General features: G+C 49.0%; 2 protein-coding genes across 2 annotated transcripts in view; one reads left to right on the top strand and one right to left on the bottom strand.

The window, feature by feature from the left end:
* The first annotated feature begins 302 nt into the window (after positions 1-302).
* On the top strand, positions 303-2,618 carry LOC147464232 (pentatricopeptide repeat-containing protein CRR2, chloroplastic-like). Its single transcript, XM_086513739.1, has one exon. It carries the CDS (start codon positions 419-421, stop codon positions 1,961-1,963), a length of 1,545 nt encoding a protein of 514 aa, XP_086369865.1. The 5' UTR covers positions 303-418; the 3' UTR covers positions 1,964-2,618.
* Positions 2,619-5,457: 2,839 nt separating this feature from the next.
* PDF1B (peptide deformylase 1B) overlaps positions 5,458-22,635 on the bottom strand; it is a 117,004-nt gene continuing 99,826 nt past the window's right edge. Inside the window, exons 5-6 of the mRNA XM_086513735.1 lie at positions 6,071-6,133; positions 5,458-5,983 (exon numbers count right to left, since the gene is read on the bottom strand). Of these exons, the coding sequence (XP_086369861.1) occupies positions 5,915-5,983; positions 6,071-6,133 (132 nt within the window). The 3' untranslated portion in view covers positions 5,458-5,914. The remainder of the gene's footprint in view (positions 5,984-6,070; positions 6,134-22,635) is intronic.

Raw genomic sequence — 22,635 nt, 5'->3', positions numbered from 1 at the left:
AAGAAATTCTCTCAACAAGAGTAACATACAACAACTGAAATTCTCTCAACAAGAGTAACATACAACACCTGAGGAGTGGGTCATATTGGTTGAGATCTTGAATACTTCCTCTCCTGCACCATACTTTTTCAGTAAGTTACTGCTGTAAACCACATATCTTCCAAAAGCCAGATCACAATTTATATCATTTACTACTATGAATCGCCAAGCATAATTTAATAACACTTTGAGCCAGCAATTTTAACTTAAGGCAGTGCCCTCGTCTACTGTAGATGACCTTGTTTTTTTTTTCCCAATCCTACACTTCAATGTTTGGAACGATATAAAAGAGACCGTGAAGATTTATCCGCGGTACATGGCTGCTGCAGAGGGTGTAATGCGATCAAAAGGAAGGAGGAGATAATAACAAGTGCACAGCATGTTCCCCGCAACGACAGAGGCGCTGGGAGGTACCTATGGCAGTGGGTTGGAGCTGATGACTACAGAGGACGCCATTGCTTTCGTAGAGAGGCATCCTGAGCTGCCATCCATAGAAAACTACACCTCCCTTCTTCAAAAATGCAGAAAATCCAGAAGCCTGCAGTGCGCCAAGCGTGCCCATTTTCTGCTTTGCGAGCGTGGTTTAGAAAACCATAAAGCCCTTGGCAATTATCTTGTTCCCATGTTCTCGGATTGTCGAAGTATCCATCAAGCCCAACAGATATTCAACAGGTTCTCTCATCTGAATGAGCATTCATGGACTTCTCTTATTCATGGCCTTGTCGAATGTGGAGAGCCACAGGGGGCCCTCAACATGTATGAGGTTATGGAAGAGATGTCTGTAAATCCTTCCAGATATGCATTTGCGCCTCTGCTACAAGCTTGTGCAAGACTCAAGTGCATCAAAAGAGGCAGGAAGATTCATGCTTCCATTGCGAAGGAAGCGCTGGAAGGGGATCCTTTCCTTGTGAGCTCTTTGGTGGATATGTATGCGAATTGCGGTTTCCTTGAAGAGGCACAATATGTGTTTGACTGTTTGCCAAATCAAGACGTTGTTTGCTGGACAGCGTTGATCACAGGGTACGCTGAGCAAGGCCTCGGCGAGAAAGCATGGAGGTGCTTGGAACAGATGCAACTTAGTGGGGTGGCCCCTGATGTGGTGCTATGGAATGCCGTAATCATGGCTTATGCGGAACGTGGGGAGACGGACAAAGCACTCAAGGTCTATGAGAAGATGCAAGAGCAAGGCATGCTACCTAGCCGAGTAACCTTTTTGAACGTCACTCATGCATGCAGCAACAAAGATTCTCTAAACGTAGGAGTAAAGATTCATGCCCAAATTCACAAGCTTGCAATGTCTGAGCTGCCTTTAGTAACTGCTCTCGTTGACATGTATGCCAAATGTGGTATGATGGTCCTTGCCCAGGAGCTCTTTGATATTGTGCCAGTTAAATGCCTTGTGACATGGAATGCATTGATTACAGGATATGTCCACCAAGGAGAGAGTGAACTTGTTTTCTGTTTGTTTGATCGAATGAGAGATGAGGGTGTAAAGCCAGACGCCATCACGTTTCTTAATTTACTCAGCATTTGTTCTCATGAAGGCTTCTTGGCAAGGGGTCAGATGTACTTTCAGTCTATGCAAAGAGATTACTGCATCACTCCTACTATCAGGCACTATAATTGCTTGATTGACCTTCTAGGGCGCTTAGGTCGCCTCAATGAAGCAGTGATGATGATGGAACAGATTCCCAATGGCCCCAGTTATGTCACATGGAATAGCTTGCTCGGTGCTTGTCAGAAGCTGGCAGATGTAGAGTTTTGCAAGAGGGCTTTTGAGCATGCAGTGAGATCAAAATTGATGGATGATGGGCAAGTGTTTATTTTGATGTCTAACATCTGTGCAGATGTTCACGAGTGGGAAAAAACAAAGAAGATGGAGGCATCACAGCAATTCTCACCTGCATCGATCAGGGGAGAATAAGGGTAGATAAGGCATGATGGATTTTAGGGGTAATTGGAAATCACAAGCTTAACTTGGTGGGGTTTGGCATGGTTTAAAAAGTTTAAATTTGAATCAGACGAGTGGGCATGGCAAAGAAAGGTGATTGCGGACACAAAAGTTGGGCTAGTAGGGAAGAGCTATTGGAAATAATGCATGCTTCCTAGCAGATACCTAGCCAAATGTTGAAGGTCTCCAGTGAGCCGTGGGTTCGAATCTTGGGTATCATATTTGACTATTGACATGGTTAAGCCGATTTTGGTTTGAGTGTGCCAGCTTTGCTACACATGGTAACTTCACACTCCCAGTTGTTGGGTTACTTACAGAATGGTTGAAAGGGCATAATATGATACCTTGAGAAAGGAAGATGTCCAGTCAGATCAGAGGGCTGCTCAGAGAAAAGGCGGCGGGGGAATCTTTAGACAGCGTGTATAACTGATTACCCACCTGTGCTTATTAGACGGCATTGAGGGGATTTGAATGTCTTTGCGGCGTCACTACCTTTGAAAATCTTCTTGTAAATACTCCACCAGTTCCAAGGGATTTGCAATGAACATGTTGAGGTGTAAAGTAAGTAATAATACAAGGCACCATTGAATGGTCAGTCAATCAAATTGTTTCCAGCAGGACTTAGTGAGGATCGAGGTCTTCTCTTTCATATCGATGTTGTTTACGGAGATGTCTTTGCTGCTAAACAAGGTTGAAGGAAAGACTGCACTAGCAATTTGTTTTGCCTGTATCAGAAGCACCCCTTATCCTCTGATTGAATTATGATCTCCTTCTCTAGCTCATCGAGATTTCAGAAAAGTTAGAATAATGAAACATGAATCAATATAGCTTAGTGGGATAAAAGAAGGTATAGACATGATGCCAGGACCAGGGTGCAATATAAATAAGACTCTGATCACCATCCCATGTTGCAAGCATGGTATATGTAGGAAAAAATCTCTCCCTAGCAAAGCTTAAGGCTCTTAACAAGGAAATTATTTTCCCATGTCCCCAATAGGCGGTCCAGGTGGAAACCTCTAACAACATCACGTCTGTTTTTTTCATAAAAAGAAAGTTTTGCAAAATGTGTCGCAATGTTTTAGTCCCCCCTTAAAAGGAATATGTACCAATGTTGGGGCCAAATGTTACAGTCCCCCCTAAAGAAATTCTAGTACTCATATAACACGTTTCACCCCAAACTTTTAGTGTTTGCATAAATTCATCCAGAGACATGCTGATTATTCTGCTTGTGAAACCTACAAAAAAGAGTTCAAGCTAGCTTTTTCTAGAAAAGTGGCTTTTGTAAATGGGTGCTCTCAATATCGAGATTAGGTCAAAACTGACATCCGATCTCATTTTTTGACCATGTAGATATTGCAACTTTAACCTATTTATTGCACACAAGCTTTAAGAGTGCTGCATAATGAAAAAGTCTGCCCCTGATAAGTCATTTAAAAACATACACATTGAACGTTTGTATTGAAAATTCCACGAGAAATACAAGTCATAACATTTTCCCAAGTTGATGGAAGAATATTTTCTAATGGACAGTCATTATGGGGGCCCATATTTTGATCCTCGAGACCTAGAGCTGCCATGGGTGCTGCAGATACAGAGATACTAACATGACATATAGGAGGTAGGAAGAGAATTTGATTCTATTATTCAGACCCCCAACCATTAAGAATATGAACCTGGGGTTGCTTAAAATGTGCCCATGCCCTTCAACATTGTGTTTCTGTTGGCAAAGTCAAATTGTGATCATGAAGCAGATGAATCTTCAATTAGATCAGCATCCCGTCACTGCAGTTGGTGGAGCTTGTGCTTTCAAGTTTTATGCATGTTGCTTGCAGGTACAAAGCAGTGTCAGGTTTGAGGTCATTATGATCAACACATTATATATAGCAACGGAAGCCACCCATCTGAAGAGACAGGGTTAGATAGAATTTTCCCTGTTTCATAATACAATTTTGTATTATACACAAACTTTATCTAAACTATAGAATCTGCCTCCATAGCTCAGTGGTAGAGCATCAACCCTGTAAAGTGAAGGTCTTGATTTCGACCCTCAGTTGGGGCATTTAATCTCTAAACGTTATCCCTCTCATGAATTTTGCTGTAGGTCCACTACTTTCCTCAGATGCATGCTAGGGTTCTAGGGGCACATGGACCAAATGTGACCTGCTCTCACTCATTCTACAACCTGGACCAAAACATTGCATATATCTTATCTTATTGTTTTGAAGCTAAATGCCAAACAAAATCCATCTGTTTAGCCTCTATATGGCATGTTCTACCTTTACACCAACCTAATATTGAAGACATGATCTTACATCACAGCTATAATGTTTGTCTCTTCTTTTGTGGCGCAGCTCACTTATTACAGCAAACCTCATGGCTGGAGAACACGAGAGACTCATGCAGGGGACAGCAATATTCATCTTCTCGTACAAGAAATGGCCATTGTGGCACGAGCATTGAGTCCACCAAGTCTCACCATTGTTCTCATTTTGCAAATAAGTGTCCAAGTTCAAAGGACAACCGTAGCAACCACAAGCCTCACAACAACAAAGAGAGCCACGCAACGAACCTACCCTTCAAGGCCCTAACAATGTGATGCGATTGTTCTTTAGCTTTCTATGAAACTCTTGTAACTTGAAATGCAGTCTGGACTCTGGAATGCAATTTGATTTGGATGTGTTGTGATGCAAAATATTAAGATAAATTGATTAGCAGACTTCAGGTGCACAATCACAGCAACAATTCCCTAGTTAACATTTTAGCTGATACACAGAGATGTTTTACTGCCCTGACCATACTCAAATGGGCAGGGGAAAGTCCGCCCTCCATTATACAATCAGCTGAAGCCAGCAGGCTTCCACCCTTCCTAACCCCTAGATAATGCACGCCCCCAGAAAGCCAATAGAGCCAGTGGCTAATGAGCTGGAACGACGGGGCGGCACAGTGATGGATGGTGCTGCAACCACTCCAAGCTTTTAAAACATAGTTACAGTGACTGGCACTTTCAGGTATTCGTTCCTTGTTCCCATTCCAACTTCCCGTCCTGAATCCCCATTCTGTGTTTGAGGCGTATCCATAACAGGGAATGGCATTCCAGGCCCGTCACCGTTCCCCATTTTGATTTCCCGTTTCGAGTAACTATGGGTCAAAGAGCATCCCTCAGATGTAAGGTTGACCCCTCTTTGTAGAGGAGGCTTTTCCTCTGATGTGTCATCACCTCTGACAGCCCTAAGTTGCTCTTGAGCCCTATATAAAGAGCACTTCTTGTACACAATCTGGATCATAACAAAGTTATGCTAGTTTGGTATACAAGGTGTACACTTAATTGTTAATGCAGTTTGTGTCAATTAGATCATCATATTATTGGCAAATCTAAACACTGAAGTATGAATCAACCTTTCTCATCAAAACAAGTACTTCCTGCAATGAAGGAGATGTCAAATGCTCGACATGCCATAATCAGAACCTTAAATCAAAACCCATGGGCACTCCATTTCCAGTTTATGTTTGAGATACAAACCGTCTCAAGGACAATGTCAACTTATCATGTTTAACATTACACGTATTTACAAATGTTTTTGTTGCTAAATTTTCTTTCTTATCAATCATGATTGTCATGGGAAATTGTACGCCTCGGATGTCTCACACACACACACACACCAAGAGAGTGGAAGAAGAGCAATTGATAGTTAGGGAAGCCAAAATGAGAGGGTGAGATTGTTGACCACCCAAGACGAGAACATTGATTCAAAGCGTCTACATCACATGTACGTTGTTCTCTCCTCCAAGAAAGAGCTTAGCTTTAGCAAACTCTTTTCCAGTAGAACGCTTCAAATTGACGATGGCTCACTGTCTTTAACTGCAGTCTTTACTGCTCATTCATCTCAGAAGCTTTAAACGGTCTGCTCTTTAGAATATCAACTCTCATTTCTTGCTTTTCACTGTCTCTGGTGCAGGCTGGCCTGTTTTCTGCATATAATCATTTTCAAGTTTCTGCAAACCAACAAAAGAAAACCCAAAATCAAAGTGCCCACTATGGGGTGGAGGAAGACTAAATGCAACTTGATAACACTAAAATACCTGCAGGGCTGGAATAATGGTTTCAAGAACAGCTGGTGTCATACGTTCGAAGAATAATGTAGACTGAAGGAAACAATACGATGTTAAAAGCGCACAGAGAATTCACAATTGAAAGATAAAAGCATCTCTCTCTCTCTCTCTCTCTCTCTCTCTCTAGATGAGGAGGCTAGTATGAGAGACACAGCAGACAGAGCTCCAGTCACAGCTTACGGACGACATCTACTTCGACTTGGCTCCCAGCACCGTCTCGTTATTTATAACGGGATGGTCCAGTGGCCCACCTCAGGGGGCCTGACTTGTATGCCACATGGAGTTGCAGAAGGAGGGGGGAGTACAGTCGACTATATTCTGGGACCCAGGGAGGCTACACACCTTATCACATCCTTCACCATTCCACCCATACCCATCGGAGCCGACCACACATACCTCTCTTTCTCCATTACCGGAGATACCATCACACACAGCTCCACAACACACACTCCACACACCACCATCCATTTCACACATGAGCTAGCCCCTATTTACTCGGCCAAGGTCGAACATGGCCTATGTCTCCTCCACCCATCCACACCACTCTCAGTTCTCACATCACATATCTCTTCCGTTCTCCACACTTCAGCTATTAGCTCTTTTCCACACACCACTCACACAGGACGCACTCCCCCCCCCAGGGCTATGCCTCAGAACCGCTGGTATGATGATGAGTGCAAAGAGCTATACCGACGCCTCCATGCACGGCGAGCCTTAGGAGAGATCACAGAGAGAGAGGCCAGACGGCATATGAAGACGCTGACACGCCAAAAGCGGCGAGCATTCGAAGAGGCACAGGAGCTTGAGCTATACCGCCTATTCATGAGCATGGATAGCGCGACGGCATGGCGCACCCTGCGCGAGCCACGTCCGACTACAGCTATTGAGGATCCACAGATATGGCATGATTATGCAGAGCGACTTTATGAAGTGCCAGGGCAGCCTCCTATTCCACAACCACACGAGCCTCGCCCCACGTGCTCCTTCTTTACAGCAGAGATGGTAGAGAGGGCCATACGCCGCATGCAGCACAGACGATCAGCTGACCATACTGAATTACAGAGTGAGCACATCATTTATGCGGCCTCCACTATAGCCCCGTTGATTGCACATGTCTTCAACCGGGCTATAGGGGAGGGCTTCCCAGAGGAGTGGACACAGCACACCATAGTGCCTATCCACAAATCTGGCGACACCCTGGACCCAGGGAACTACAGGACTATCATGATTGGCCACACGATGGCCAAGCTATATGGAGCAGTACTTGAGGCACAGCTCAGCTGCTACGCAGAGATCGAGGGTTTACGAGCTCCAGGCCAGGCAGGTTTCAGACGAGCCTTCTCCACCATTGACCACATCTTCGTTCTGCGCTGCCTCATTGATGGGGCAAAGGCGCGGAAGAAGAGGCTTTACTGCTGCTTTGTGGACTTCCGCAAGGCCTTTGACACAGTCCCACGCGAGAGACTCTTCCAGCGCCTTCACAGCATTGGGGTACCAACAGAGATGATTTGGGCCATATATGCTCTCTATGAGAGGGTGACGGGTCGGGTTCGTTGCCCAGGCGGTTTTTCAGAGACCATTGCTAGCACCATTGGTGTTAAGCAAGGATGCCCACTCTCCCCGACACTCTTTGGGCTATACATCGACGAGATCTCCGACTACATACTGCGAGCAGCGGGAGAGGGGAGCGACTTGGCAGGTACTCCGGTCCACATCATGTTATATGCTGATGATATTGTGTTGATTTCAGAGTCACCCAAGGACTTGCAACGCCATCTTGAGGCCTTGGACGAATTCAGCACACACAGGGGGTTGATTGTGAACCTTGGCAAAACCAAGGTTATGATCTTTCACACATCCAGTGCAGTGAGGAGCGCCGCCACCTTCACAGCAGCACGAGGACAGGTTGATGTAGTCACCTCCTATGTCTACCTTGGCATCACATTCACCAACCTACCAGGACCCTTCACTATGAGGCAGGCTGCTGTTGACAGGCTCACCCGAGGATATGCAGCTCTGGCCATGCTAGAGCGGAGGTGCCACCAGGCACACTTTCAGGAGCCCCGCACGAAGGGGTGGCTTTTCGACACCTTAGTCACCCCGGCCTTGATGTACTCGGCGGCACTATGGGCACCAGGATTGACAGCTGACCAGTGGACACAACTTGAGAGACCACAGGTATATATGATCTCACGCTTGCTCCGCAGCAAGAAGACAGTGCCACACGACATTATTAGAGCCGAGCTCGCCACACCACCTATGGTTGTAGAGGCACTATTCCAGACAGTTTGCTTCATCCAGAGGATGAGAGAGCTACCTCCTGACAGACTTACCCGTAGAGCATTTGAGGCAGCTATACAGCTATCAGAGAGCGGGCATGAGAGAGCATGGTACTCACAGGTCAGAGCATGGTTTGAGGGACACGGTCTTGACATGGAGAGCCTACCACCATTCCAGTACGACCCCCACTCACCATATGTTCACCTCTCTCGCAGTGAGAGGAACTTGGTATTGAGACAGGATCTGTGGCAGCTATACACTAGGAGAGTTTGGGAGGCACCTAGCTTGGGGACGAGGATGTCAGATTACAGAGACCAGTTTCTCACCATATTGTCTGGGGGGTTCATACAGAGACCACGCTACATGGACACATATATGCCACATAGCTCACGGGTGGCGATTGGTCAGCTGAGAGTGGCTTCACACAGGTTAGAGATTGAGATCGGGAGACATACTGGTGTTCCCAGGGGGGAGCGAATCTGCAGAGCCTGCACAGAGGAGGTGGAGAGTGAGGAGCACTTTGTATGTAGATGCAGAGCATACACTGAAATCAGAGGCAGGTATGAGGCCCTATTTAGAGGACAGCCCACTCTCCGAGAGATCATGGAATCTCGAGATCAGAGACAGCTCGGACGTTTCTTACTAGAGATACAGAGCCATCGGGACACACTACTACAGCCACACACAGCTACACAGACAGAGGGGAGACAGTCGCAGCTCACAGACTTCTTTCAGAGGATTTCCGCCCCCCCCTCACCAGACACTCAGAGGGGAGTGACTCCCACAGGCGGAGGTGAACCGAGCTAGACGACGACCACGAGTCACAGGCTACAGGGGCGCGAGCTCCCACCACCGACAGATCGAGGAGATCCGAGCCCGAGAGCGCCGTGCCACTGAGGAGCGAGTGGCTCAGATGAGGGCTGACCCGACAGCTTTCATCCGGGTAGCCTTGGCACCAGACCCACCCATGTACCACATCTTACATCCCCCCATTAGTACAGGATGGAGCTAGATAGCTTGATGCATTCTCATGATTGTACTACCTTGAGCATACAGACATGCATATACCCCTAGAGATAGAGCTCCATCCCTCCTCAGATACTCCACTACCTACATTCAGTTCAGTTTTGTATCAATTTTGTTTCATTTGTCTTTCCGATAGACGGATGACATACACACAATGTACATTTGATTTGTCTCATAGGCCGATTTCGGCCTGACATAGACGTTAAAAATCTTTCTTTCTTTCTTTCTTTTCTCTCTCTCTCTCTCTCTCTCTCTCTCTCTCTCTCTCTCTCTCTCTCTCTCTCTCTCTCTCTCTCTCTCTCTCTCTCTCTCTCTCTCTCTCTCTCTGGCTGCCCCTGCTCCCGCTGCAGGCTCGCGCGCCTTGCCCTCGCCCCCCCGCTGCCTCTGCTCGCGCACCTCCCTCACGCCTGCTGGCTGCCCCTGCCCCCACTGCAGGCTCGCGCGCTCTGCACCCTTCGCCCCCCGCCCGCTGCCTCTGCACCCACGCTCCTGCGCGCTGCTCCCATCGGAAGCTCCCGCGCTGTTGTGCCCGCCTGCAGCCCAGTCGGACACCCCCCCCCCCCCCCCCCCCTTTTTTTTTTCTTCTACGCGTAGCATGTCTCCGCCTCTACTACACGTAGCATGCCTCCTTTGTTTCTCTTTTAAACGTAGGATGACCTTCTACGCGTAGGAAGTCATTTAATTTTTTTAATTTTTTATTTTTATTTTTATTTTTTTTGGAACCCCTCTCCGACCCCTCCCCAACTCTCTCTACCATACCTTAAACCACCCCCCCCTCCCACCCCCCCGGGCCCCTACCGCCTCACGCTCCACCACCCGCCGCGCCCGTCGTTAATGTGAGTGCACACGCACACCTGGTGACCACCCCCCCCTCGCTCAGCTGCCGCACCCGCTGCTAGGGTGGGTGCACACGTCATCTAACTCCCTTGCGGACGGTGATCAAGCATCAGGAAGATGAACGATAAAGCCGACCCCCTGGAGGATGCCATTCAAAAATGCAAAGAGGAATGACGGAGCCCGTTACCAAGTTGAACCGCAATCTCTAGGGCACAATAAACATACTCGAAGCACGCGTGCTGATCCAAGAGAGCAAGATAAGCACGCTGGAAGACCGAGTGACGGCCCAAGAGGAAGAGATCGCGTCACTCAAGAAAGATCTCGCCGAAGCACGATCAAGAAACACACTGGAAGAGGGCGAACTGCAACCCTCAGTAATCGAAGAAATCAACACGATCAAGGAACAAGTACGGGCCATCAAAGAGGGAGAAGAGCAGCACAAAGAAATGACGACTTCTTGGGTGGATGTTCTTACCAAAACTCAACAGAAGGCGGACGAAGCCGAGAAATGGATCAAGGTGGCCAAGAAAGGAAAAGGCAAGGAGATAACGCCCACGTCCACACCCAACAACATCATCAATCAGACACTAGAGGAGGAGCAGAGGAGAAGGGTGCACGCTTTACATGTGAGAATTTGCGGTCTTAACGACAAAGGCAATGTGGACGAAGAAGTAAAAGAACTCACAACCTTGATGGGGATTCCTGAGCCGACGCACACAAGGGCATGGAGAGTGGGAAACATAAAGAAAAATGGAAGCAGTGGAGAAACCTCAAAAGAAAGAGCACTCATCCTCCGTTTTCCCTCCATGGAAGCAAAGAAGTCATTCCTGAAGAAAAGACCAACTCTCAAAGAGACTGGCATCTTTCTCGGGGATGATCTCACCCTCTCGCAGATTGCTCATATGCAGGAAGTAATGCCGGAGATTAGAGCGGCAAGGGGAAAAGGCAAGATCGCTTTTTACCGAGATGGGAAAGTGGTGATACTACAGCGACGCTCCACATGACGGTGCGAGACTTATGGGACCACACTCAGAGTAGCTGCCTGGAACTGCAATGGATCTATGCGTCTTGATGTGGGGGCTTTTAAGGATAGCTTTACTGGAAGAGACATCATCTTTTACTCTGAGACACACCAGGCCCCTGGGCAATCCATGCCTCACATCAACGGATACAGGTGGGAGACAGCCTATAGACAGGAGACACGCTCAGAGCGCAGAGGGCGGGGCTCGGGAGGAGTGGCAGTGTTATTTAGAGAGGATCTACAGCCACTGATACATATAGCCCGCAGGGACGGGCAGGCCAGGTACATGTGGGTGAGACTGAAAGCAGAGACAGGCAGATACCTCTATGTAGATATTTGCTACTTTCCCCCGAGTACATCAGTTTATGCATCACCCAGAGGACAGTCCCCTTTCTCTATTTTGGATGATGACATATGGGAGTTCTCTAGGGACGGTGACATTATCATCCTAGGGGACTTCAATGCTAGGACTGCCCATCACCAGGCAGTGTTTTATGATACTTCAAAGGAGATGCTAAGAGAACTAGATGTTGAAGAGACGGGCCTTTCCAGAATATCACACGATATGGAATATACTGAGTATGGGAGACACCTGATAGACATGGGCACTGCACATGGATTGGCCATCTTGAACGGCCTACAGAGATTTCCTGCAGCAGCGGGAGGATTTACATGCTTCCCACACAGACATGGAGCTAGCACAGTGGACTATGTAATGGCACAGCCGAATCTCATCTCCAGTATCCAGGATCTCACAGTTGGGCCCAGACCGGTCTGGGTGGCAGTGGATCATGCTCTGGTGTCAATGACCATCTCCTTCCAGTTCAGTGTAGCACACAAGCCACGAGTAGCAGCCCCTACTCGCTACACATTCACACGGGAGACGGATTCTGTATACATGGACGGAATCTACAGACGCCTATGCACTGAGGACCCAGGGCGACCTCTAGAGGAGCTAACTACTATACTGACACAGACACTACATGAGGCAGCAGCAGAAGCCTACCCACACACCCAACCTGAGCAGAGCCGCCGATCGGGGAGCATGCCTCAGAACAGCTGGTATGACGAGGACTGCCGCCAAACTAGAGCCAGACTTCAGAGGGAGGTGTTGTTAGGGGACGTCACTCACAGACAGTCACAAATTGACTTTCGACGCTTGGTGCGGCGAAAGAAGAGGGCTTTTTTTGGCTCGACTCGAGCAGGATCTATATCAACTATTCTTGAGTCGGGACTCGCGTGAGGCGTGGCGGCTCTTTCATGAGCAGTCCCCCCCCCCCCCCCCTCCGGCTATTTCCTCCACAGAGACATGGGGTCAGTACGCATCATCTTTGTACACAGTACCTGGACAGCCGCCCCTCCCCAACCCCCCCCAATCCATGCCCACATGCATGTGGCTCTTTCACCGCTGAGATGGTGAAGAAAGCTATTGACAGGATGAAGATTGGGAGAGCATATGATCATGATGGCCTAGTCGCTGAGCATTTCATGCATGCCAAAGACCTACTAGCACAGCTCCTAGCAGTTATGTTTAACCGGGCCATGTGTGAGGGCCTACCGGACACTTGGACCTATCTACAATCGTACCTATCTTCAAATCAGGAGACCCCATGGAGCCTGGGAATTATCGCACTATTATGATTGGGCACACACTGGCACGGTTGTATGCATCCATTCTTGAGCAACAACTGAGTAGATGGGCAGAGAGGGAAGGAATACGTGCAACTGGGCAGGCAGGATTCAAGAGAGGCTTCTCCACTCTTGACCATATCCTAACACTCAGGGCCATCATCGAGGAAGGCAAATCTCATAGGAGACGGATCTATTGTAGCTTTGTGGACTTCCGCAAAGCTTTCGACACGGTACCCAGAGCTAGGCTGATGCGCATATTACAGGAAATGGGAGGACCCACAGAACTCATTTGGGGAATCATGGCATTGTACAGATCAATAGTAGGGCATGTACGCACCCCGGAGGGACTTTCCACACCGGTTCACTCCACTATTGGGGTGAAACAGTGCTTCCTGCTCTCTCCTACCCTTTTCGGTATGTATGTGGATGAGGTTTCTGAGTACATTGACAGCGATGGGGATAAAGGTGCTCAGTTGGCAGGGACATGGATTCCACTTTTGTTATATGCTGATGACATAGTGTTGATCTCCGAATCCCCAGAGGGAATGCAACGTCAATTGGATGCTTTGCACACGTTTACACACGAAAGTGGTCTGTCTGTCAACCTGGGTAAAACCAAGGTTATGGTGTTTAACACCACCCCACAGTGGATCAGGAGGTCAGCACCTACATTCACATACGGCCAGGAGACTGTGGAGTACACAGACGCTTACACTTACCTTGGAGTGGTTTTTAGCGGACCTACATTCTCACTCAGAAGAGCAGCAGAGACCAGACTTACTAGAGCCCACGCAGCATTGGGTAGATTGGAGAGGATGTGTTCGCAGGTTCAGTTTCAGGAGCCCCGGACGAAGCTCTGGCTCTCTGACACCTTGGTGGCTTCAGCACTGCTCTATGGAACCGAGATATGGGGACCTTCACTGGATCACCACGGGAGGCCGGGTCGCTCAGACGGGTGGGGGAACATGGAGAAACCTCTCGTCTCTATGATCTCGCGGCTCATTAGAGCCAAGGCATCAGTACCCCGTGCCATTATCCGAGCAGAGCTAGCGGCCCCCCCACTTGTGGTGGAGGCGCTCACCAGATCAATCTCCTTCATAAACCGCACATGGGAACTTCCTAGAGACAGATATGCTCGCATAGCACTTGAATCCTCTCGACAGTTAGCCATACAAGGAGATACAACATGCTGGTATGGGGAGATGACATCATGGTTTCGGGCACACGGGTTCAACATAGACAGGCTGCCACCATTCCATTACTCACTAGATGCACCATCTCTCACTCTTACACAGTCAGAGATCACCAAGCTCATCCGCCAAGACCTAACCCAGCTAGACACCAGGAGGACATGGATACAACCAGCACAGGAATTGAGCACGAAGATGGCTTTCTACAGAGACCACCTTCTCCAGCTTACAGAAGATGGTTTTGTGGCGAGACCCAGATACATGGATACCCACTAGTCTCATGGGATACGCTGTGCTATTGGCCAGTTACGCACATCTTCTCACCAGTTGCGGATTGAGACTGGGAGGTACAGCGGAGTACCAGCAGAGGACAGGACATGCCCCTTGTGTAACACGGAACCTGAGACAGAGCTACACTATACATGCCGCTGCCCTGTCTACTACGAGATACGAGGTCGCTTTCACTGCCTGTTCAGAGAGGGTTTTGGACCACTCTCAAGAGTCATGGGATACGAAGATCAGAGATGTCTGGGTTTGTTCTTACTCGAGCTGCGTAGACACAGAGATAGCCTAATGAATGGCGAGGCTAGCCAGTCTCAAAGACGGATTACAGACTTCTTCAAAGCAGACACGGGACGGCCGCAAGAGCCACTCCCACAACAGAGCTCCCCCTCGTCTCACACCAGAGGCACACTGATTGACCGAGCGATTGAACTAGGGAAATCCAGGCGCCCACGACTGCGAAGAACTACACAGCATCGATGGGTTCTACGACAGACAATTTGGAGCACGCTGGCCAGGCATGCACGACGCCCGGTCAGACTACTAACCATGGAGGAAATTGATGAGATTCGCCAACAACCGATGCTAGATCTCTTGTGATTCAGCCATCCCAACAAGCCACCCAAATTTTCCCGCTTAGTTTTATGCTTGGCTCACATCAACCAGCTTAGGCCCCCATAGTAGATATCCTTGTTTTGTAATGTTGTTAGGTTATTTTGTTACTCTGACTTTGTATCAGATCCACCACTTTGTAACTTTCGGGTCTCATAGGTCATTATGGCCTTTTGAAGACGTTAATATAACATTTCATTTCATTTCTCTCTCTCTCTCTCTCTCTCTCTCTCTCTCTCTCTCTCTCTCTCTCTCTCTCTCTCTCTCTCTCTCTCTCTGTGCTGTTGCTGCCTGCGCGCTGTTACACGCAGCACCACTCTCCCGCCTCGCACCCGCACCCCCCCCCCCGCTACCCCACACGCTGCCCCCCGTCCCCCCTCTCTATCCCCCCCCCCCCCCCCCCCCCCCCCGCTCCCTCTCTCTATCGCGATAGGCCCCCCCCGCTCCCTCTCTCTATCGCGATAGGCCCCCCCCCGCCCCCTCTCTCTATCGCGCTGCCAATCGCCTATCGCCTAAACCCTTTATTTTTATTTTTATTTTTTTTGGAAAAGTCAGGGCTATATATTACTGAGTACAATATAATCCACAGCGGATGCCGAAATAGCCTATCGCCTAAACCCTTTACCTTTACATTTTTTACATTTTACATTTTTAACCCTTTCACCCTATCGCCTATCGCCCCCCCCCCCCCCCCCCCCCCCCCCCCCCCCCTTTTACCTTTACTTACATTTTACATTTACATTTTAACCCTTTCCACCCTATCGCGGTCTATCGTTTAAGTCTTTTAAGTTTATCGTACTGCCTCTCTCTCTCTCTCTCTCTCTCTCTCTCTCTCTCTCTCTCTCTCTCTCTCTCTCTCTCTCTCTCTCTCTCTCTCTCTCTCTCTCTCCTACCCCCCCCCCCCCCCCGCCGCCCCCCCCTCCCCTCTCTCTCTCTCTCTCTCTCTCTCTCTCTCTCTCTCTCTCTCTCTCTCTCTCTCTCTCTCTCTCTCTCTACTATGCAAGAAGTAATGCCGGAGATTACAGCGGCAAGGGGAAAAGGCAAGATCGCTTTTTACCGAGATGGAAAAGTGGTAATACTAGAGCGACGCTCCACATGACGGTGCGAGACTTATGGGACCACACTCAAAATAGCTACCTGGAACTGCAATGGATCTATGCGTCTTGATGTGGGAGCTTTTGAGGATAGCTTTACTGGAAGAGACATCATGTTTTACTCTGAGACACACCAGGCCCCTGGGCAATCCATGCCTCACATCAGCGGATACAGGTGGGAGACAGCCTACAGACAGGAGACACGCTCAGAGCACAGAGGGCGAGGCTCGGGGGGAGTGGCAGTGTTATTTAGAGAGGATCTGCAGCCACTGATACACATAGCCCGCAGGGACGAGCAGGCTAGGTACATGTGGGTGAGCCTGAAAGCAAAGACAGGCAGATACCTCTATCTAGCTATTTGCTACTTTCCCTCGAGTACATCAGTTTATGCAGCACCCAGAGGACAGTCCCCTTTCTCTATTTTGGATGATGACATATGGGAGTTCTCTAGGGATGGTGACATTATCATCCTAGGGGACTTCAATGCTAGGACTTACCATCACCAGGCAGTGTTTTATGATACTTCAGAGGAGATGCTAAGAGAGCTAGATGTTGCAGAGACGGGCCTTTCCAGACTATCACACGATGTGGAATATACTGAGTATGGGAGACACCTGATAGACATGGGCACTGCACATGGATTGGCCATCTTGAACGGCCTACAGAGATTCCCTGCTGCGGGAGGTTTTACATGCTTCCCACACAGACATGGAGCCAACACGGTGGACTATGTCATGGCACAGCCGAATCTCATCTCTAGTATCCAGGATCTCATAGTGGGGCCCAGACCGGTCGGGGTAGCAGTAGATCATGCTCTGGTGTCCATGACCATCTCTTTACAGTTCAGTGTAGCACACAGGCCACGGGTAGCAGCCCCTACTAGCTACACATTCACACGGGAGACGGATTCTGTATACATGGACGGGATCTACAGACGCCTATGCACTGAGGACTCAAGGCGACCTCTGGAGGAGCTAACTAATATACTGACACAAACATTACATGAGGCAGCAGCAGAGGCATACCCACACACCCAGCCTCAGCAGAGCCGCCGATCAGGGAGCATGCCTCAGAACAGCTGGTACGATGAGGAGTGCCGCTAGACTAGAGCCAGACTTCAGAGGGAGGTACTTTTGGGGGACGTCACTCACAGACAGTCACAGATTGACTTCCGACGCCTGGTGCGGTGGAAGAAGAGGGCTTTTTTGGCTCGACTCGAACAAGACCTATACCAGCTATTCTTGAGTCAGGACTCGCGTGAGGCGTGGCGGCTCTTTCATGAGCAATCCCCCCCCCCCCTGCTATTTCCTCCACAGAGACCTGGGGTCAGTACGCATAATGTTTGTACACAGTACCTGGACAGCCGCCCCTCCCAACCCCCCAGACCCATGTCCCCACACATGTGCTTTTTTCACCGCTAAGATGGTGAAGAAAGCTATTGACAGGATGAGGACTGCAAGAGCATATGATCATGATGGTTTAGTCGCTGAGCATTTCATGCATGCCAAAGACCTACTAGCAAAGCTTCTAGCAGTTATGTTTAACCGTGCCATGTGTGAGGGCATACCAGACACTTGGAGCCTATCTACGATCGTACCTATCTTCAAAAGAGGAAACCCCATGGAGCCTGGGAATTATCGCACTATTATGATTGGGCACACTCTGGCACGGTTGTATGCGTGAGCAACAGCTGAGTAGATGGGCAGAGAAGGAAGGAATGCGTGCAACTGGGCAGGCAGGGTTCAGGAGAGGCTTCTCTACTCTTGACCATATCTTGACACTCAGGGCCATCATCGAGGAAGGCAGATCTCATGGGAAACTAATCTATTGTAGCTTTGTGGACTTCCGCAAAGCTTTTGACACAGTACCCAGAGCCAGATTGATGCGCAGATCACAGGAAATGGGAATACCCACAGAGCTCATTTGGGAGATCATGGCATTGTACAAATCAGTAGTAGGGCATGTACGCACCCCGGAGGGACTTTCTACACCGGTTCACTCCACTATTGGGGTGAAGCAGGGCTGCCCGCTCTCTCCTACTCTTTTCTGTATGTATGTAGATGAGGTTTTTGACTAGATAGACAGCGATGGGGATAAAGGTGCACAGCTGGCAGGGAAATGGATTCCACTTTTGTTATATGCTGACGATATTGTGTTGATCTCCGAATCCCCAGAGGGAATGCAACGTCAATTGGATGCTTTGCATACGTTTGCCCACGAAAGTGGTTTGTCTGTCAACCTTGGTAAAACCAAGGTTATGGTGTTTAATACCACCCCACAGTGGATCAGGAGGTCAGCACCTACATTGACATACGGCCAGGAGACTGTGGAGTACACAGACGCTTACACTTACCTTGGAGTGGTTTTTAGCGGACCCACATTCTCACTCCGAAGAGCAGAAGAGACCAGACTGACTAGAGCCCACGCAGCATTGGGTAGATTGGAGAGGATGTGCTCGCAGGTCCAATTTTAGGAGCCCCGGACAAAGCTCTGGCTCTTTGACACCTTGGTGGCTTCAGCATTGCTCTATGAGGCTGATATATGGGGACCTTCATTGGATCACCACGGGAGGCCGCCGGGCCGCACAGACGGATGGGGGAACATGGAGAAACCTCTCGTCTCTATGATCTCGCGGCTCATTAGAGCCAAGGCATCAGTACCACGGGCCATTATCCGAGCAGAGCTAGCGGCCCCCCCCATGGTGGTGGAGGCGCTCACCAGATCAATCTCCTTCATAAACCGCACATGGGAACTTCCCAGAGACAGATATGCTCGCATAGCACTTGAGTCCTCTCGACAGTTAGCCATACAAGGAGATACAACATGCTGGTATAGGGAGATGACATCATGGTTTCAGGTGCATGGGTTCAGCATGGACAGGCTGCCACCATTCCAGTACTCATTGGATGCACCATCTCTCAATCTTACACAGTCGGAGATCACCAAGGCTCCAAGCTCATCCGCCAAGACCTGACCCAGCTAGACACCAGGAGGACATGGATACAACCAGCACAAGAATTGGGCACGAAGATGGCTTTCTATAGAGACCACCTTCTCCAGCTCACGGAAGATGGTTTTGTGACGAGACCAAGGTACATGGATACCCACTTGTCTCATGGGATACGATGTGCTATTGGCCAGTTACGCACATCATCTCACCAGCTACGGATTGAAACTGGGAGATACAGCGGAGTACCGGCAAAGGCCAGGACATGCCCCTTGTGTGACCTGGAACCTGAGACAGAGCTGCATTATACATGCCGCTGCCCCGTCTACTACGAGATACGAGGCCGCTTCCATTGCTTGTTCAGAGAGGGTTTTGGACCACTCTCAAGAATAATGGGCTACGAAGATCAGAGATGCCTGGGTCTGTTCTTGCTCGAGCTACGCAGACACAAAGAGAGCCTGCTGAATGGCAAGGCCAGCCAGTCTCAAAGACGGATCACAGACTTCTTCAGAGCAGACACGGGACAGCCGCAAGAGCCACTCCCACGGCAGAGCTCCCCCTCGTCTCACACGAGAGGCACACTGATTGACCGAGCGATTGAACTGGGGAAGTCCAGGCGCCCACGATTGCAAAAGACTACACAGCATGGACGAAGGCTACGACAAAAGATTCGGAGCACGCTGGCCAGGCATGCACGACGCCCGGTCAGACTACTAACCATGGAGGAAATTGATGAGATTCGCCAACGACCGATGCTAGATCTTTTGTGATTCAGTTATCCCAACAAGCCGCCCATTTTGGCTTAGTTTTTTGCTTAGATCACATTGACCAATCCAAGATCCCATAGAATATATCTTTGTTTTGTTTTGTATTGTTGTTAGGTTATTTTGTTACTCTGACTTTGTATCAGACCCACCACCTTGTAACTTTCTAGTCTCATAGGTCATTATGGCCTTTTGAAGACGTTAATATAACATTTCATTTCTCTCTCTCTCTCTCTCTCTCTCTCTCTCTCTCTCTCTCTGGAGACACCACTCACAGGCAGTCATTGACTTCCGACGCCTAGTGCGACGGAAGAAAAGGGCATTTTTGGCTCGACTAGAGCAGGATCTTTACCAGCTATTCTTGAGTCAGGACGCACGTGAGGCGTGGCGGCTCTTTCATGAGCAGTCCCCCCCCCCCCCCCCCCCCATTACCTCTACAGAGACTTGGGGCCAATACGCATCATCTTTGTACACAGTTTCTAGACAGCCGCCCCTCCCCGACCCCCCCGATCCATGCCCACACACATGTGCTTTTTTCACCGTTGAGATGGTGAGGAAGGCCATTGACAGGATGAGGACTAGGAGAGCATATGATCATGATGGATTAGTGGCTGAGCATTTCATGCATGCCAAAGATCTCCTAGCAGAGCTTCTAGCAGTTATGTTTAACTGTGCCATGTGTGAGGGCTTACCTGATACTTGGAGCCTTTCTACGATTGTACCCATCTTCAAGTCAGGAGACCCTATGGAGCCTGGAAATTATCGCACTATCATGATTGGACACACATTGGCACGGTTGTACGCATCCATTCTTGAGCAGCAGCTGAGTAGATAGGCAGAGAGGGAAGGGATACGTGCAGCTGGGAAGGCAGGTTTCAGGAGAGGCTTTTCTACTCTTGACCATATCTTGACACTCAGAGCCATCATTGAGGAGGGCAAATCACATGGGAGACGGATCTATTGTAGCTTTGTGGACTTCCGCAAAGCATTTGACACAGTACCCAGAGCTTTTTTACGAGGCCCAGATACATGGACACTCACTTGTCTCATGGGATACGATGTGCTATTGGCCAGGTACGCACATCTTCACACCAGCTGCGGATCGAGACTGGGAGATATAGTGGAGTATCAGCAGAGGCCAGGACATGCCCCTTGTGCGGCATGGAGCCAGAGACAGAGCTGCACTACACATGCCACTGCCCCGTCTACTACGAGATACAAGGCCGCTTCCACTGCTTGTTTAGAGAGGGCTTTGGACCACTCTCCAGAGTCAGGCAGTACGAGGATCAGAGATGCTTGGGTTTGTTTCTACTCGAGCTGCGCCGACACAGAGAGAGCCTGATGAGAGGAGAGGCTAGCAAGTCTCAGAGACACATCACAGACTTCTTTAGAGCAGACATTGGACACCCGGAGGAGCTACTACCACAGTAGAGCTCATCGCCTCACACCAGAGGCACACTGATCGACCGGGCGACCGAGCTGGGGAGACCCAGACGCCCACGACTGCGGAGGACTACACAGCATCGACGGAGGCTGCATCAGAGGATTCGGATCACTTTGGCCTGATATGCACAACGCCCGGTCAGACTACTGACCATGGAGGAGATTGAGGAGATCCGCCAGCGACCGATGCTGGATCTCTTGTGATTTAGCTACCCCAGCTAGCTGCTCTGCCCCGTTCACACCTAGCAATCCAGTATATTTGTTTTGTCATTTTGTTACTATGACTTTGTATCAGATCCACCACATTGTAACTTTTTGGTCTCATAGGTCACTTTGGCCTTTTGAAGACGTTAATATAACATTTCAACATTTTCATTTCTCTCTCTCTCGCTCTCTCTCTCTCTCTCTCTCTCTCTATATATATATATATATATATATATATATATATATAGGGTTTAGAATTTCTGTTTTTCCGCTGTTTTAGGGTTTCGCCTGCTGTTATAGGGTTCTGAAGGGTTGCGTGTTCCATTCAGCATAGCAGAAGCATCAGCGCGTTTTCAGCATAGATCAAGGCTTGATTGCTGTGGAGTTTGCCCATTGCTGCCCAGCATATTCAGCTGTGTTCTCGCCAGTTATCTCTGCAGGGGACGGCCGTTTATAGCCATCCAGAGTGGTCGGAAGTAGGCTATTTGCACCCAGCCGTTCAGGGAACGTTTCCACCACGAAGAAGCCAATTCAGCTTGCTGTTTGCATCGACTGTTCGTTGTCCAACCAATTCTCAACACGGTTGGGATGAAGGTGTTTTAGGTATGCAGCTTGGGGAGATAGCGCGTCTTCAGCAATGGAGACCAAGAGTAGCTCACCCGTGTGCAAGTCTCCCTTGGTAATGAAGGCAACATTCATAGTCACGAACAAGAGGATACAGGTGGAAAAAGAGATGAACGAGTGGAAACGGAGATGGAAGGATGGTGGAAAGAGAAGGCCAACCTCATCCAAAAGGTCTTCAATGAGGGCAAGCAATGGAAGAAGGAGAAAGAAGACTTTCACGCAAAAGTCCAAGCGCTCTGGAGGAAGTCTCAGCCCTCAAGCGAGAGCTTGCAGAAACTAGAGCAAGGAGTGAACTTGAAGAAGGAGAAATCCAGCCCTGATGATAGAGGAACTCAAAGTCATCAAAGAATGAGTGCGGAAGATCAAAGAAGAAGAGAAGCAACATGAGGCGAAGACGTCATCGTGGGTAGATGTAATCACGAAAACATTGAAGAAGGTTGATGAAGCCGAGAAATGGATAGAGGTCACCAAGAAAGCGAAAGGGAAAGAACCAACAACCATCCCCACTCCCACAATCATCAACATGACCCTAGAGGAAGAGCAAAGAAGGAGAGCTTTACATGTACGAGTAGCCGGTCT

The sequence above is a fragment of the Adiantum capillus-veneris genome, chromosome 1, assembly GCF_014529385.1.
Source record: "Adiantum capillus-veneris isolate H3 chromosome 1, ASM1452938v2, whole genome shotgun sequence".
In the NCBI taxonomy this organism is placed as follows: Eukaryota; Viridiplantae; Streptophyta; class Polypodiopsida; order Polypodiales; family Pteridaceae; genus Adiantum; species Adiantum capillus-veneris.
The sequence above is the reverse complement of the archived record's forward strand: the minus strand, read 5'-3'. Positions and strand labels throughout refer to the sequence as shown.

Bases quoted from the DNA above. Each gene is read 5' to 3' on its own strand.
- LOC147464232 (XM_086513739.1), top strand. From the start codon at position 419: ATGTTCCCCGCAACGACAGAGGCGCTGGGAGGTACCTATGGCAGTGGG.